The sequence below is a fragment of the Parus major genome, chromosome 4, assembly GCF_001522545.3.
Source record: "Parus major isolate Abel chromosome 4, Parus_major1.1, whole genome shotgun sequence".
Taxonomy (NCBI): domain Eukaryota; kingdom Metazoa; phylum Chordata; class Aves; order Passeriformes; family Paridae; genus Parus; species Parus major.
Genome location: NC_031771.1, coordinates 2,193,150 through 2,205,102, shown reverse-complemented (window position 1 = coordinate 2,205,102; position 11,953 = coordinate 2,193,150). Strand labels below are relative to the sequence as shown.

At 44.0% G+C, this 11,953-nt stretch overlaps 1 protein-coding gene across 1 annotated transcript in view; it reads right to left on the bottom strand.

The window, feature by feature from the left end:
- Positions 1-191: 191 nt before the first annotated feature.
- SDAD1 (SDA1 domain containing 1) overlaps positions 192-11,953 on the bottom strand; it is a 13,208-nt gene continuing 1,446 nt past the window's right edge. The window contains exons 2-22 of the mRNA XM_033513534.1: positions 11,792-11,896; positions 11,531-11,629; positions 11,309-11,419; positions 10,769-10,840; positions 10,580-10,680; positions 10,253-10,310; positions 9,673-9,747; positions 9,199-9,300; positions 8,826-8,895; positions 8,323-8,426; positions 7,594-7,651; positions 7,127-7,185; positions 6,711-6,787; positions 6,302-6,399; positions 5,833-5,909; positions 5,344-5,476; positions 4,407-4,501; positions 3,735-3,931; positions 3,150-3,234; positions 2,621-2,782; positions 192-1,139 (exon numbers count right to left, since the gene is read on the bottom strand). Of these exons, the coding sequence (XP_033369425.1) occupies positions 1,089-1,139; positions 2,621-2,782; positions 3,150-3,234; positions 3,735-3,931; positions 4,407-4,501; positions 5,344-5,476; positions 5,833-5,909; positions 6,302-6,399; positions 6,711-6,787; positions 7,127-7,185; positions 7,594-7,651; positions 8,323-8,426; positions 8,826-8,895; positions 9,199-9,300; positions 9,673-9,747; positions 10,253-10,310; positions 10,580-10,680; positions 10,769-10,840; positions 11,309-11,419; positions 11,531-11,629; positions 11,792-11,806 (1,899 nt within the window). The 5' untranslated portion in view covers positions 11,807-11,896 and the 3' untranslated portion in view covers positions 192-1,088. The remainder of the gene's footprint in view (positions 1,140-2,620; positions 2,783-3,149; positions 3,235-3,734; positions 3,932-4,406; positions 4,502-5,343; positions 5,477-5,832; positions 5,910-6,301; positions 6,400-6,710; positions 6,788-7,126; positions 7,186-7,593; positions 7,652-8,322; positions 8,427-8,825; positions 8,896-9,198; positions 9,301-9,672; positions 9,748-10,252; positions 10,311-10,579; positions 10,681-10,768; positions 10,841-11,308; positions 11,420-11,530; positions 11,630-11,791; positions 11,897-11,953) is intronic.

Sequence of the window (11,953 nt, the reverse complement as noted above, 5' to 3'; positions counted from 1 at the left end):
TCCCTTAAGCTTCCTTAAGTTTTTTTTCTCTAGGAAGCAGAGTGAGAGCAAAACCAACCAAAAAAATCCACACAAGAAAGAATTAAAGTTATTACAAATACATATTCAACAAATAGCTAAACCAATTGAATTCCCATATGAGATATCAACATTAATTTGGCTTCCTAAAAAGAAAGGAAAAAAGCATCCCATCAAATGCATTTCCACTATATTGTGCATGTGGCACCTGCTCCTGCACCACAAAGAAATGCATTTCTTGCAGACTTTGAAAAAACAAGGTATAACTAACTCCCTCAAGGTATAAATACTTTATCAACTCCATTAAAACAGGTGGCTGGGCAGGGAACAAAGAACCCATTAACAGTCCCAACAGAGGTCAAGGCTAAAGCACAAGTTCAACCTTAGACAAAGAATCCAGACATCCACATGATTCTTTTGTGTACTTGCCAAGAGACACCACCAAGTCCCACCAGAAGGCACACCACTACAAGAAAATATTCCTTTTTTCTCTGGCATGTGATATTGCTTTTGTATTTAAATGGCACCAAAAAACCCTATCTCCTGATACAACTCTTAAATGAATTTTACCTGCATCACAGATGAATCTGCTATTATTAAATTGGTCAAAGCCAGCTGCTCAGACAACAGCTCACTCTGTCTGTACACTCATTTCCCTAAGATAGGCACAGACATCATATCCACATGCATTATGGACAGACCAGAAGATTCTTTTTCCTTCCTGTTGTTTAGTCATTAATTGCCTCAAGTAGAACTTTAACCATACAGTTGTGTATTTTAATACTTACATATATAAAACCCAATGTAAGTAAATGACATGAAATAAAAATATAATTGTCTTTTTCCCTAAAATGCTTTAAAAACAAATTCCAATTCTCCAAGGATTAAGGCCTCTGTCCCATTGATGCAGTATCCACCAGCTTGCAAGAGTTCCATTTGCATGCATTTCTGAACAGATCAGAGCTAAATCCATAAGGCACCACTGTCCTCCTTTCCCTCAGGGCAATGGTGGGTGGAAATAAGCATCTCCAGTGTGAATTCTTCAAGGGTGATGAAGTTCTGTCCAGCATTTATTTCAGCAGCTGTTTTCTTTTTTTCAGAAGTGCATCTCTAAGAGCCAGCTAACCACAAAACAAGAGGGGAAGATTCCGGTAAGGAGCATAATAACTAAGAAAACACCACAACCACATCACAACTGTTTTTCACATTTTTCAACCTCTGATACAAACACTAAAAACTCATCAGCTCAAACTGGGAGCAGCAATGCAAATGCTAACAAATACAGTGGCAGAAACACTGGGGTTATTTTCCTAAACTCCACAGTACAATTAAAGAGCTGAGCATTACCAAATACTATACAATAAAGATTAGAACAAACCATTTTACTGACTCACTTGAAACACAAGAGATGAAAAAAGTTACAGTCCAGCTGAGAGGTAAGTAAAATTGGTGTTTTGTAAAGGAGTATTACAAAACTACTTTTCAAGGGGGAAGGAAGAATTTTTATGAGTGCCACTATCACCCTAAAGCAATATTATTGTGCTTGAAACATGTTTTAAGCCAGTAAAGGAGCTAGCTTTGGACTACAGCAAGCAGGCCATTTGACCTTACCACTAACAAGTGCAGCAGAATTCAGCACCATACAACTACAATCCTGCAACCCTCCCAAAACATTTAGGAGTAATGGACTGGTGCTGAAGCCTAACTTTCATGGCAAAAAAGTATGAATAAATACCATTTAGCCATTATATTTGAATTTAAAACACTAGTAAGGGCAAAATCCTTCAAGACTTGTTTTAGAACAATTGAGCCAAGTGTAACTGTAAACAGCACCTTCCTTTAAGTGCCTTGATTGTTCATTTGCAGCCTATTTTGTGTGTTCTGAGAGCTGATTTCCATCTTGTCAGCCTTACTTGAGGTCAGGCAGAATGATGCCAAATAAACATGTACAGAGGATACTAACCCACATCCTGCTCAACAAAAAAACTTCATACATTCTCTATTGAGGCTAATAATAGCTCCTGTCTTGCCCTTCCCTAAGGCAAGAAATTGCAGACAAATATCATTTGGGTAGCATGTATGATCCTGGAAACAACTCAAAGTTCAAGCAGCAAGTAAACACTTACACAAAACACAATCTGGGAAGAAAAAACTACTGAACCACTGGATTATTCTACCAGTTTCTTGAACACATTTGGATGAGTTAATAACACCTTGTAAAACCCCAGGACTGGCAGGGGCTTCACCACTGAGAGCAGCACTAGTGTGAAATCACTGTTTAACTGATTTTTTTCTAAAAGCAGCTACAAGCAGTTAATAAAGAGCATTTGTATATCTTCCTCAGGGACATTTATGACAAGCTATTAGATGACCTCTAGGCTGGGACAGATGAGTCTGATAGAAAAGTAACAAGAGAAAGGTCAGAGGCTACAGAGAGTGAACCATCATCTGCAAAGTAGCTCTTCCTCTGGTGAAGAGGCCAAGCCACAGGCTTTCTCTGAGTTCCAGCAGCAACACCTCAGGCCAGGGGGCAGGCAGCACCACACCTGTATCACAAATGACTGCTCACACTGTGCCATCCATCTCCAACAAGAAACATTACCTGTTTCTCCCTAAAGGAACGCTTGTTCTTGGTCCGGACGCTATGGCTGTATCTCATCATCATGAAGTTCTTGTTCTTTTGCTTTTCTTTGTTGGAAGAGCTGGCAAATGGGTTAATTCTGGTCTTCTTTCTCACAAACTCCTTTCTGTCTGTTTTTCCAGCCTGGAATAGACAGTGCAATAGAGCATCAGAGGGTCATTTTCCCTCACCTACCATCAACATCACCTGCCTGATGGTAACAGGTTCTGCAGCAGTCACAACAAACCTGTGTTCAGGATGACTGTGCTCATACATGCCTTCTCCCACACTGGCTGTATTTAATATGTCTCAGTGAAAATTGGGTCTGTTTACATTTTCAGTCACATGTTTATTTGTTGCAAGATGCAACAGCAAAGGACCAAACAAAGCACCTCTCAAAACCCACATGGCAGCTGGGCACCTACCTCAGATAGGCAGTCTCAGCATTTCCTCCACACAAGAGAAACCCCAAGCCAGAAGGACAGGGACACAGGACATGCCACTTCCTCACCTTTGCAGTTGCCAGTCTGGTCTCCTTGTCTGACTTGGGCTTCTTATGCAGATGTTCAATATCTCTGAGTGACAGCAACTCCCCCCTACACACAAATCCAATAAATGTCACCACACAAAACTTCATCTGCCAAGGAAAACAAGACACCCTCTTCACCCTTTGTCTCTCACCCATCCTAGGCCACTGCCTCATGGCCAATTTAGACACAAACACTTCTTGCTCCCTCTAGGCTGTTCCTCCAGTGTGGGATATCCATTATAAAAGTCACCCTCTTATTTTTCAAGTCCTACTTTTTTCACCCAGTTAAAAAACACTGGAGCTATAACCAGGCAGCTACTGCTACAAAGGTCCCCCTCTCCTGCCTCTTGGCCTCAACAAGTCAAACAAATAGTCTCAGACCTCTCACAAGCTCCTCATGTCTTTTTTTTCCCCAGGTATAAGTGAACCCCCAGCCCAGGATCCATTCCAGGCTCTGGCTGTCACCAGTGAACACTGACCAACAGCAGAGCTCAGTAACCTGCTGCAATGAAGAGTTGCATCAATAGAGGATAGGCAAGAAAAAGCACTCAGCAGCCCATATCCTACCTGCCCTCCTCCTCCTCTTCATCATCTATTTCAATATATTTCCGCTTTGCAGCTTTGCCTGGTGCAGAATTAAGTTCTCTGGAAAGCTGGGCAAGACGTATTTTCTTGAAGTCTTCCTGAGTCAGCAGCCTGCTCGTACTGATTGCTGCAGCTTTGGCTTTTCGTTCCTCCATGGGCATGCTTTTTACTTTTTCTGCCTTTGGAAAAGTAAAAGGTACAAAGAAAGCAGAGCTTTGCAAACCACTGTGGTGCCACAAACCAAGGTCCCTGCCTCCCAAATACACATCAAGCAGTAAGTTTCACAAGTATTGTTAGGAAACGCTACAACCAGATCTCAGGATTTTTCCTTGTCTCATATCCAACATCTAGTGTCTGAACTGAGTACCTGCACAGCAGATTTTGGGAGTGCAAGCTCTCACCTGACTATCACAGCTCTGAAAGTATTGAGTCCTGAGAGGTAACCAACTCCTCCTTCTCCCCTCCCACCCTAACAACATGTGTACCTCAGCAGCACTGCTGAACAGCACTTGAGCCTCACTGCTGCAGGACAGCTCACTCTGAAGGCCAGGGGAGGGATTTAAGAGCAGCCACATGAAGGTGAAGAGCAAGAGGATCTGGTGTGTGATGAACGAGACCCATTTGTATTTGGCATAGAAGAGACTTGGAACTCACTACTTGTTGCTGCTCCTCATCTGAGGAGTGATGCACATCAATCCATTCTCCATCGTCGTTGTCCTCCTCACTCAGACTAGCACTTTCCCAGCCATCTGCTCATGGAACAAGGACACAGCTGTTAACACAAATTCATCTTCACTACCCAGATTGATGCTTGGATCCCCTGCTCTGGCCATCTTTCCTTTATTTCACTCATCTCCTAATGGTATTTTGCCCAGGGCCACAATCCACGCTATGCTCTGCAAAGCTCAATTCTCATTTCCAGGGCAAGATCCTGAAAACCAGGTGCATTTGGGATAGCCTGAAGTCCCAGAGGAGTCAACAGACACTGATTACACTCCTCAGTAAGAGTGGTCCCCACTCCCAGGCACCAAAACCCACAGAAGTACTGAGATTTATAGCTGGGTTAGGTAACACAGTCTAAGCATGCCATGCTGGCTGATGTCTAAAGTTAGCAGTGATCACTCCTGTCCCACCAGGGCGTGCTTTCCTCCAGCACAGCTCCTGCAGCATCTTCGAGGCACTCAGACTTGATCTGCCAAACTGTCTTCCTTTTACAGACTCTTCCATCTCTTTTCCCCTACTCAGGCACAGGTTCCAGGGTTTGTAAAGCATTTACACAACAATTGAATTGCAGAAGCCAAATATTCTATCAAACTACTGTTTTGGTGTTCTATAATACTCAAAAGGTTTTATTTAGGAGAAGCTAAACACCAAGTTCACAGCTGTACTCTGTCCCTCTGCTTCCCCATCTTAGTGTGTATCAAAAAGCAACAGGACCAAACCCACTGACACACTGCACTCACTCAAGGACACTGATGTGCAAGCCAAGGAAAATCAGGAAATGAAATGCACAAACACCAGGTTCCACATCCACATCCAATCTTAGTGACAGTGATGCCCAAACCAGAATTTTTAAAGAAAAAAACCCAACCTTCCTCTTGGGTTCCTCCTTTTTCCTTTTGATCCTCAACCTCCAGTACTTCTGCTCCTGGAATGTAATCTTTGGCATCCAGTTCTCCATATTCATGAATCCTGGCTTCCACAGAGGCCTCAGTAGGCTTACCCTGTCCATTAACAAAACACACATTAAGCAGGTTACTCCTGTAATATCCACCAGTCCACTGAAGTACCTGGAGGAACAGCAGGGTGTGGGTCCAAAGCCCTTTGCTTATTTCACGTGGCAGAGTTCAGTAACTCAAGGTGAATGCATCTCAGAAAACAATTCAATCTCAGGAGCATGAGCTAACCATGAGTTAGATGAATCTGAACTAACAAAATGTGGAGAGCACACCATGTCCAAAGGCAGCAGGCAGAGGGAGAACACAGACTTGACTCCACCTTCTCAGGAGGATACTGAAACCAACTCTCATCCTTTTTGAGCACATCAGTTTTCAGTGAGTACAAAACACGGGACACTTACCCTGAACTTCTTCTGCAGCATCTCTGGATTCAGAGAGCGGAACAGGTGTATCAGAGTTCTTGCAGACATCATCACATCTGCCCAGACAATGAGAGAGTCAGGAAAAAACAGAACTCTGAGCAAACCAAAAGCCCACAAAGATCACCAGCATTTACAGCTGGCTCACGTCTTCTCTGAGGTTAAGGCTCCCTCTGATTCCTCTGGTACAGAAAACTGCTTTTCCTCAGTGCTAACTCCTCTTAACAATCCCTTTTCCTTGCTTTATTTTAGTCAATTACTTCCCCTGCCATAACTACCCTTGACTGTCTCCCATGGCTACACACTCCATAAAGAGAGATGTAACCCAAACACTGAAAATGGTCTCAGCCCTTCAAAACCAATTAGGACAGCACTGCCATGAAGGCTGGAACTGAAGACCACACAGCACAGGAAAAAAAGCAGTTTAAAGTCATATCCATGTAATCCTTACTTTTATTTTTATGTGTCTTGTACTGAACAAGGTCTTGGAGCAGATCTTCAGTCATGGCTAAGGGACACCTCGCAGTGATTTCTTTTATTGCGTTGATTCTAAGAAAAAGCAAAATTAGTTATTTTCTCATCACCAGCTAGGAGAAAGTGCCACTTACAGACTGAATTACCTGAAACTTGAACAATCTTACACAGCATTTATACAACATTCAGTGTAAGAAGAGAAAACCATCATAAAACACTCCCAACAAAAACACAGAAAGGTGGCGCTAACCTACTTTTAACTCAAGCACCTTCTTGAAAGCATAGCACAAGTAACAGGAATAAGTTGCAAGTTGTCTTTAAAAAAAAAGACATTTTTTACCACCTTTGGAGTTGAACATGACTCATACAATTCTATATGTACCCACCCTACAGTCATGACCTCCCCAGAATTCTTGTCTGTGACAAAGTTATTGGCAATGGTCATCAACACTGACTGGATAATCTGAAATTAAGAAAAAAAAGCACATTTAATAGAAACTTAACACACTTAGCTGTTACTTACAGACAGATGCTTTTTCATAGAAAGACACACCAGGACATACCAGTACATCCCACCAATATTTTATAAACACTAATTTTCTTGCAGAAAATAAAGCAAACATCTTCTCCCACCCCCTCCCTTTATGAAACAACAAGTCAGAACTTGCAAAAATCGTTGCAATTGCTCTAAGCTTTTCCAAACAATCTCACCAATTCCCCTCCCCGCTCCCCACACACACTCAGTTCTATTTCCACACTGGTCTGCTGCCCATTTAACACCCAGCACAGGTGGAACACTGACCTCAGGTGGTACCAGCTGATGGGAAGCCTGTGCAGCAAACAGAAGAATCTTTGTCACTTCTGGAAAAAAAGCAGGAACAAGATGCCAAAACATATTGCTGCAGCTTGTTCCAACCAATAAACACATCCCTTAAAACTCAACAGGCTGCTCAGTCAGTCCCAAAACCATTCAGCCTGAACTTCTTTGGGACAACTGCTTCACCTCTCCCACCAAACATTAGGAACTCCTCTGGCCACAATAGCAAATGCTCCAGAACTGGAGTCAAACACCAGTAAAAGGAAGCAACATTAAGGCAATCTTGCTTAGATTAGCTAGTCAGCATTAGGGACTCAGATTCCTTTGATTCCTGTGCTGGAGCTTCTCAAATCCTCAGGTTACCCCTTTGTCCACACTGGACTATTCCCCCTTCCATCAAACACCTGTAGATGAGCCATGAGGGATCAGCAGCACCTCAAGTAGCTACTTACCCCTCTGATGGGGCTGGAGGAACCTCTGAACAAAGGGGTAGAAATTAAACAGGAAAAGCTGCAAGGCAAATTGTAACACATTATCTTCTTGTCTTTCAACTTGAGATCACCTTCATAAGCTGATACATGGTAAACCCATCTCATTCTAGTGTGCTTGCCAAATGCCTCAGATTTTCAGCAAAATGTTGTCTCCTAAATTAAGTTTGGTATTTGTGGGACAAGGAAATGAACTGTACCAAGACAAATACAGCTGCAGTCTCTCTGCACTTAGTCCTTCCTACTGAAATCCTTATATGCTCTGAAACTGCCCAACTTGGACTGGATTTCTCTTTACTTAATCCAGTGCAAATATTTTATTAGTGGGTAGTCTGCACGAAACCCTACGAGTGCAGGAGCTGCCAGTTTCTCTCTTGTTCAGCACCACCTGACTGACAACTCTGGGGTCAGCATGAGCAGCTTCACAGAAGGTCTTGGAAGCACCAAATTCTCTATTCCTTAGGTTCAGCTCAGCTATTCCAGACCAATACCTTGCTCTAGGAGAGTTCACTTAGTACCACAAAGGCTGTACCACTGTGCCACTCCTTGAGGCCTCCTGCCAACTCCCTGACTGTCCCTTCTGGACACAGAGAAAAATTAAACCTTATTTTCCAGAGGCACAAGGCCAGAACACAACCACATCCAAACCAGGCTTGTTTCCACAGACCACCATAAAATTACCCAAGTACATACCTCATGTATTCCAACAAGCCTGGATATTAGGTCCATGAGCATCATTTTCACTTCAAATCGCTCCTTGCAGTTCTCCAGTTGCTTCAGCAGTTTCTCAGCAAAGTCTGGAAAAAGCAAAAACAGATTTGCAGCAGCCCTTAAGAACACAACACAGAACTCAAATGGGATTATGCTCACAAGAGGCAGTTTGATTTGTTCTTACTACTGAGCCCCAGTGCTCTTTCACAGAAGAAATTCAAGATGACCAAAGCACTTATCCAATAGGTTTTTGTACTTCTCATATGCCTAAGAGGCCTGATTGTGCACAGGTTCAGCACAGGGAGCTGACAAGTGTTCTCCAACACCATAAGCACTGGGTAAGCACTGGAAGCTAAATGTTTAGATACATTTAAGGTCCATCTGAGAAAATGACATCCCCAGAGGTTCAGAGGAACAGATGAAGACCAAATCAGGTGCTGTTAGATTACCACAAATTGCACTAAGAGAACTCCCTGCACACTCACCTTGGGGATCATGAATCAAGTGAATGGCAGAGAAGTTGAACACCTCTGGCTTGCTCTTCTTTTTCTGTTTCTGCATGGAAACAAGAGCAAAACACATTGCTCTCTTTCTGTGAGTGAAGGGCTTCAGTTTCAAGGCTGCTGTCAAAACATCTCTGCCTCTTCAAAAAGACTTTAAAAACTATCCCTGAGTTTTAAAAACTACCCCTGTTCTCAACCACACAGCATCATCTGCCATCTGCAGCTAAACTAGCAGGGCAAGAACAGGCCTCGTTCTAACAAGGAAGAAGCTTCTTTTTCTACAAGAAGCCTTCTAGACTTCTGTACTAGAAGAATTAAACCAAGATGATGCAACATCAGACAGCGTTCTCCTCACCTTGAGGACCTTCATGGCTTTCTCCAATTTCTTCTTGCGCTTGGTGGTTTTCTTGTTGGTTGCATAGCGCATCATCAGATCTCTGGCCGTGGGGCCATCATCCTTGGGGAAGGAACACAAAACACAAGTAACCAGGCTTCAAATGGCAACCAAAGAAACAAGCTACCAACATTTTTCAATACCACATATTCTGAAAACTATCCCCCTTCCTAAGCGTCAGAAATCACAGCATCTAAAAACAGAAGAGCTCTTAGCATTTCTCTTTTAATAGACAGCAAAGACATCCTGCCATCACTTGGGGCCAGCTGTAGGACACTGAAGTTGTTTGTGAACCACAGGAACATCTGGAGACAGCTAGAAAGGACAGTGAGTAGCACTGAGACAGACAGACCAGCAGAGCCAGAGTCACCAAGATGACAGAACCAATAACAAGTCTGAAAAACAGAGAAGGGAATATTTGGTCACAACACTCACCTCAGACTCCGACTCGCTGTCCTGTTTCTCATCCTCATCTTTCCCAAGGAAGAACTTCAAACCAGCAACTAACACCTGAAAAGTAAAGTGAGTTCATGTAGGACAAGCTGACAGAATTTACAGCAACTCTCAACTCACAGGAATTCAGATCATTTTGCTAATCAGGTTTTTAGTTTTGCTTGCCTGGCTTTTATTGAATGGAACAATCTTTGGACCTTCACAAGGCAAAAACTTGTCCCAAGCCATAGCATAAGTTTTTAAAGGCTCCAGAGCCAATGCAGAAGGCCCAATATTGAGTCAGGCTCCAAGCAGGACAGCTGCTCAGCTCAGTTAGTCAAAGTGCTGGTATTAAGGAGAAGATCTCCTGACAGTCTATTCTGAAGAGCAGTGAGAAGAACATCCACACTTGTTACAAGATGCCAAGCTCCCCCTCCTCCCATGAATGTTATTCTGAGAACTAAACAAGCAACTTTCCGACCCCTCAGTGTAGTTTCTTTGCTCTAACAACATATTAAAGTTCCATCCACGTGAGAAAAGCAGGCCAGGTAACATCCAGTCTATCAGTGATTTCTGTTCTCACCTTGGTCACTTTGGAAAAGCAGGCAGTTGTGATGACATTGACTGTTTTGGCATCATTCCTGGAAAAAAAAACAAACCACACCATTTATTTCAACTCTGACAATTTGACATTATTCTCCGAAAATTAATTCTCAGCAAATATTTCAGTAACTCATTTCACACACTATTTCCTCTCAGCTAAATTCCTTGGCATGAGTTCCAGCTACAATTACTGGGCTACAATTAGGAAATCTGTTTCAGATTATCCCCTGCATTACATTTTGTGCTAGAAATGATTCCTGTGTGCCCCACAAAAAATGGCAAATAGACACAAGCCTGCCAGACCCACCAAATATTCCTTCTGTAAAGCTCTATCATCACATCCAGAGATATCTTGGCAGCAGTGGGATTGCTGTCTCTCAGCATGGTGTACATGAAGTTCTGCAGCGCCTAAAAAGAAGTTGAAAACACATTTTTAGAGGTCTTCCACCACAACAGGAGGTCAGTTCAAGGTACACAGAAAAACCAAAGCACCTACTGTGTTCACTTTATTGTTCTTGTGTTTAGCATTGACATTCTTGATGTCTGTCACAATGTGAGTGTACAGGGTCTGCAAGCAGAGACATGACAGGGAGTAACACACAGAGAGGAAACCTCGTGCCCAAGCAGCCATGTGGGACCCAGCTGATCACCTCTGAGAGCATCACTGAGCTCCAGCAGGAAAAACAACAGGAAAACATCCTGTGAAGACTGAATTTACAGCACAGCAAGGCAGGACAATGAACAGCACCAAATATCGCTTCAAATCCTGCCCCTGTTTCATTCAGGCCTGTTCTGACAGCCAGGCTTTTCACCTGCACACACAACCAAACTGTTCAATGCCAAACAGGACAAGCCTACAACCTGCAACAACAAGCAGAACTCACTCACCAGGCCAACACAGAGCTGGAGCCCTGCCTGCTGAAACAGCTGAGCCATTTTCAACTCTGTTTTCCCAACCAAGCAGAGAATGTCTGTTCTGGCATTACCTCTGGAGAGTTGGTCAAAAGCCACTGGAGATGCAGATTGCTGTCATTACCTTTCGGAGCAGCTTATCGTGACACCGCAGCAGTTGAAAGAAGAGCTCCAGCAAACTCGTGGGATGTATTAGATTCTTGTTTCTCAGCAGGATCAGAGCCTTACAGAAGGTCTGCAAGAGAAGCCAAATTTCACCTTCCTCTCCAGCTTCTCTTCGTTGACAAGCAAAGCGCAAGCTGTCAGCTCGCACCAAGGGCGGGGCGAGCCCAAGGCGGGGTCTCACCATGCGCAGCTCGGGGTCCAGGACCGTGTGGTGGTAGGAGAGCAGCTCCTTCAGCTGCTGCGGGAAGCTGGCCATGTGCTCGGGGTAGCAGTGGGCGACCTGCAAGGGACGGGGCAAACGAACGCTCCAGAGCACACCCGGGCTTACATCAGAGGTTTGGCGAGCAAGATTAATTGTTTATAAGTCAGTAATGGCCACTGAGGCCGGTACCGAGCTCGGGCTGCCGCAGCCGCTAACGCAGGGCTGGGCCCGCGGGCTCACCTGCGCCAAGAACATGAGCAGTTCGGCCAGCTCCTTACTGGGCTTGTCCGGCTGGAAGGTGAAGATCTCCACATGGGACTGGTAGTGGTGGTACTGCTGCAGGAACTGCGCACACACAGGGAACAGCGACAGCTGAGCAACACCCGCCCGCCCGCACCCCCG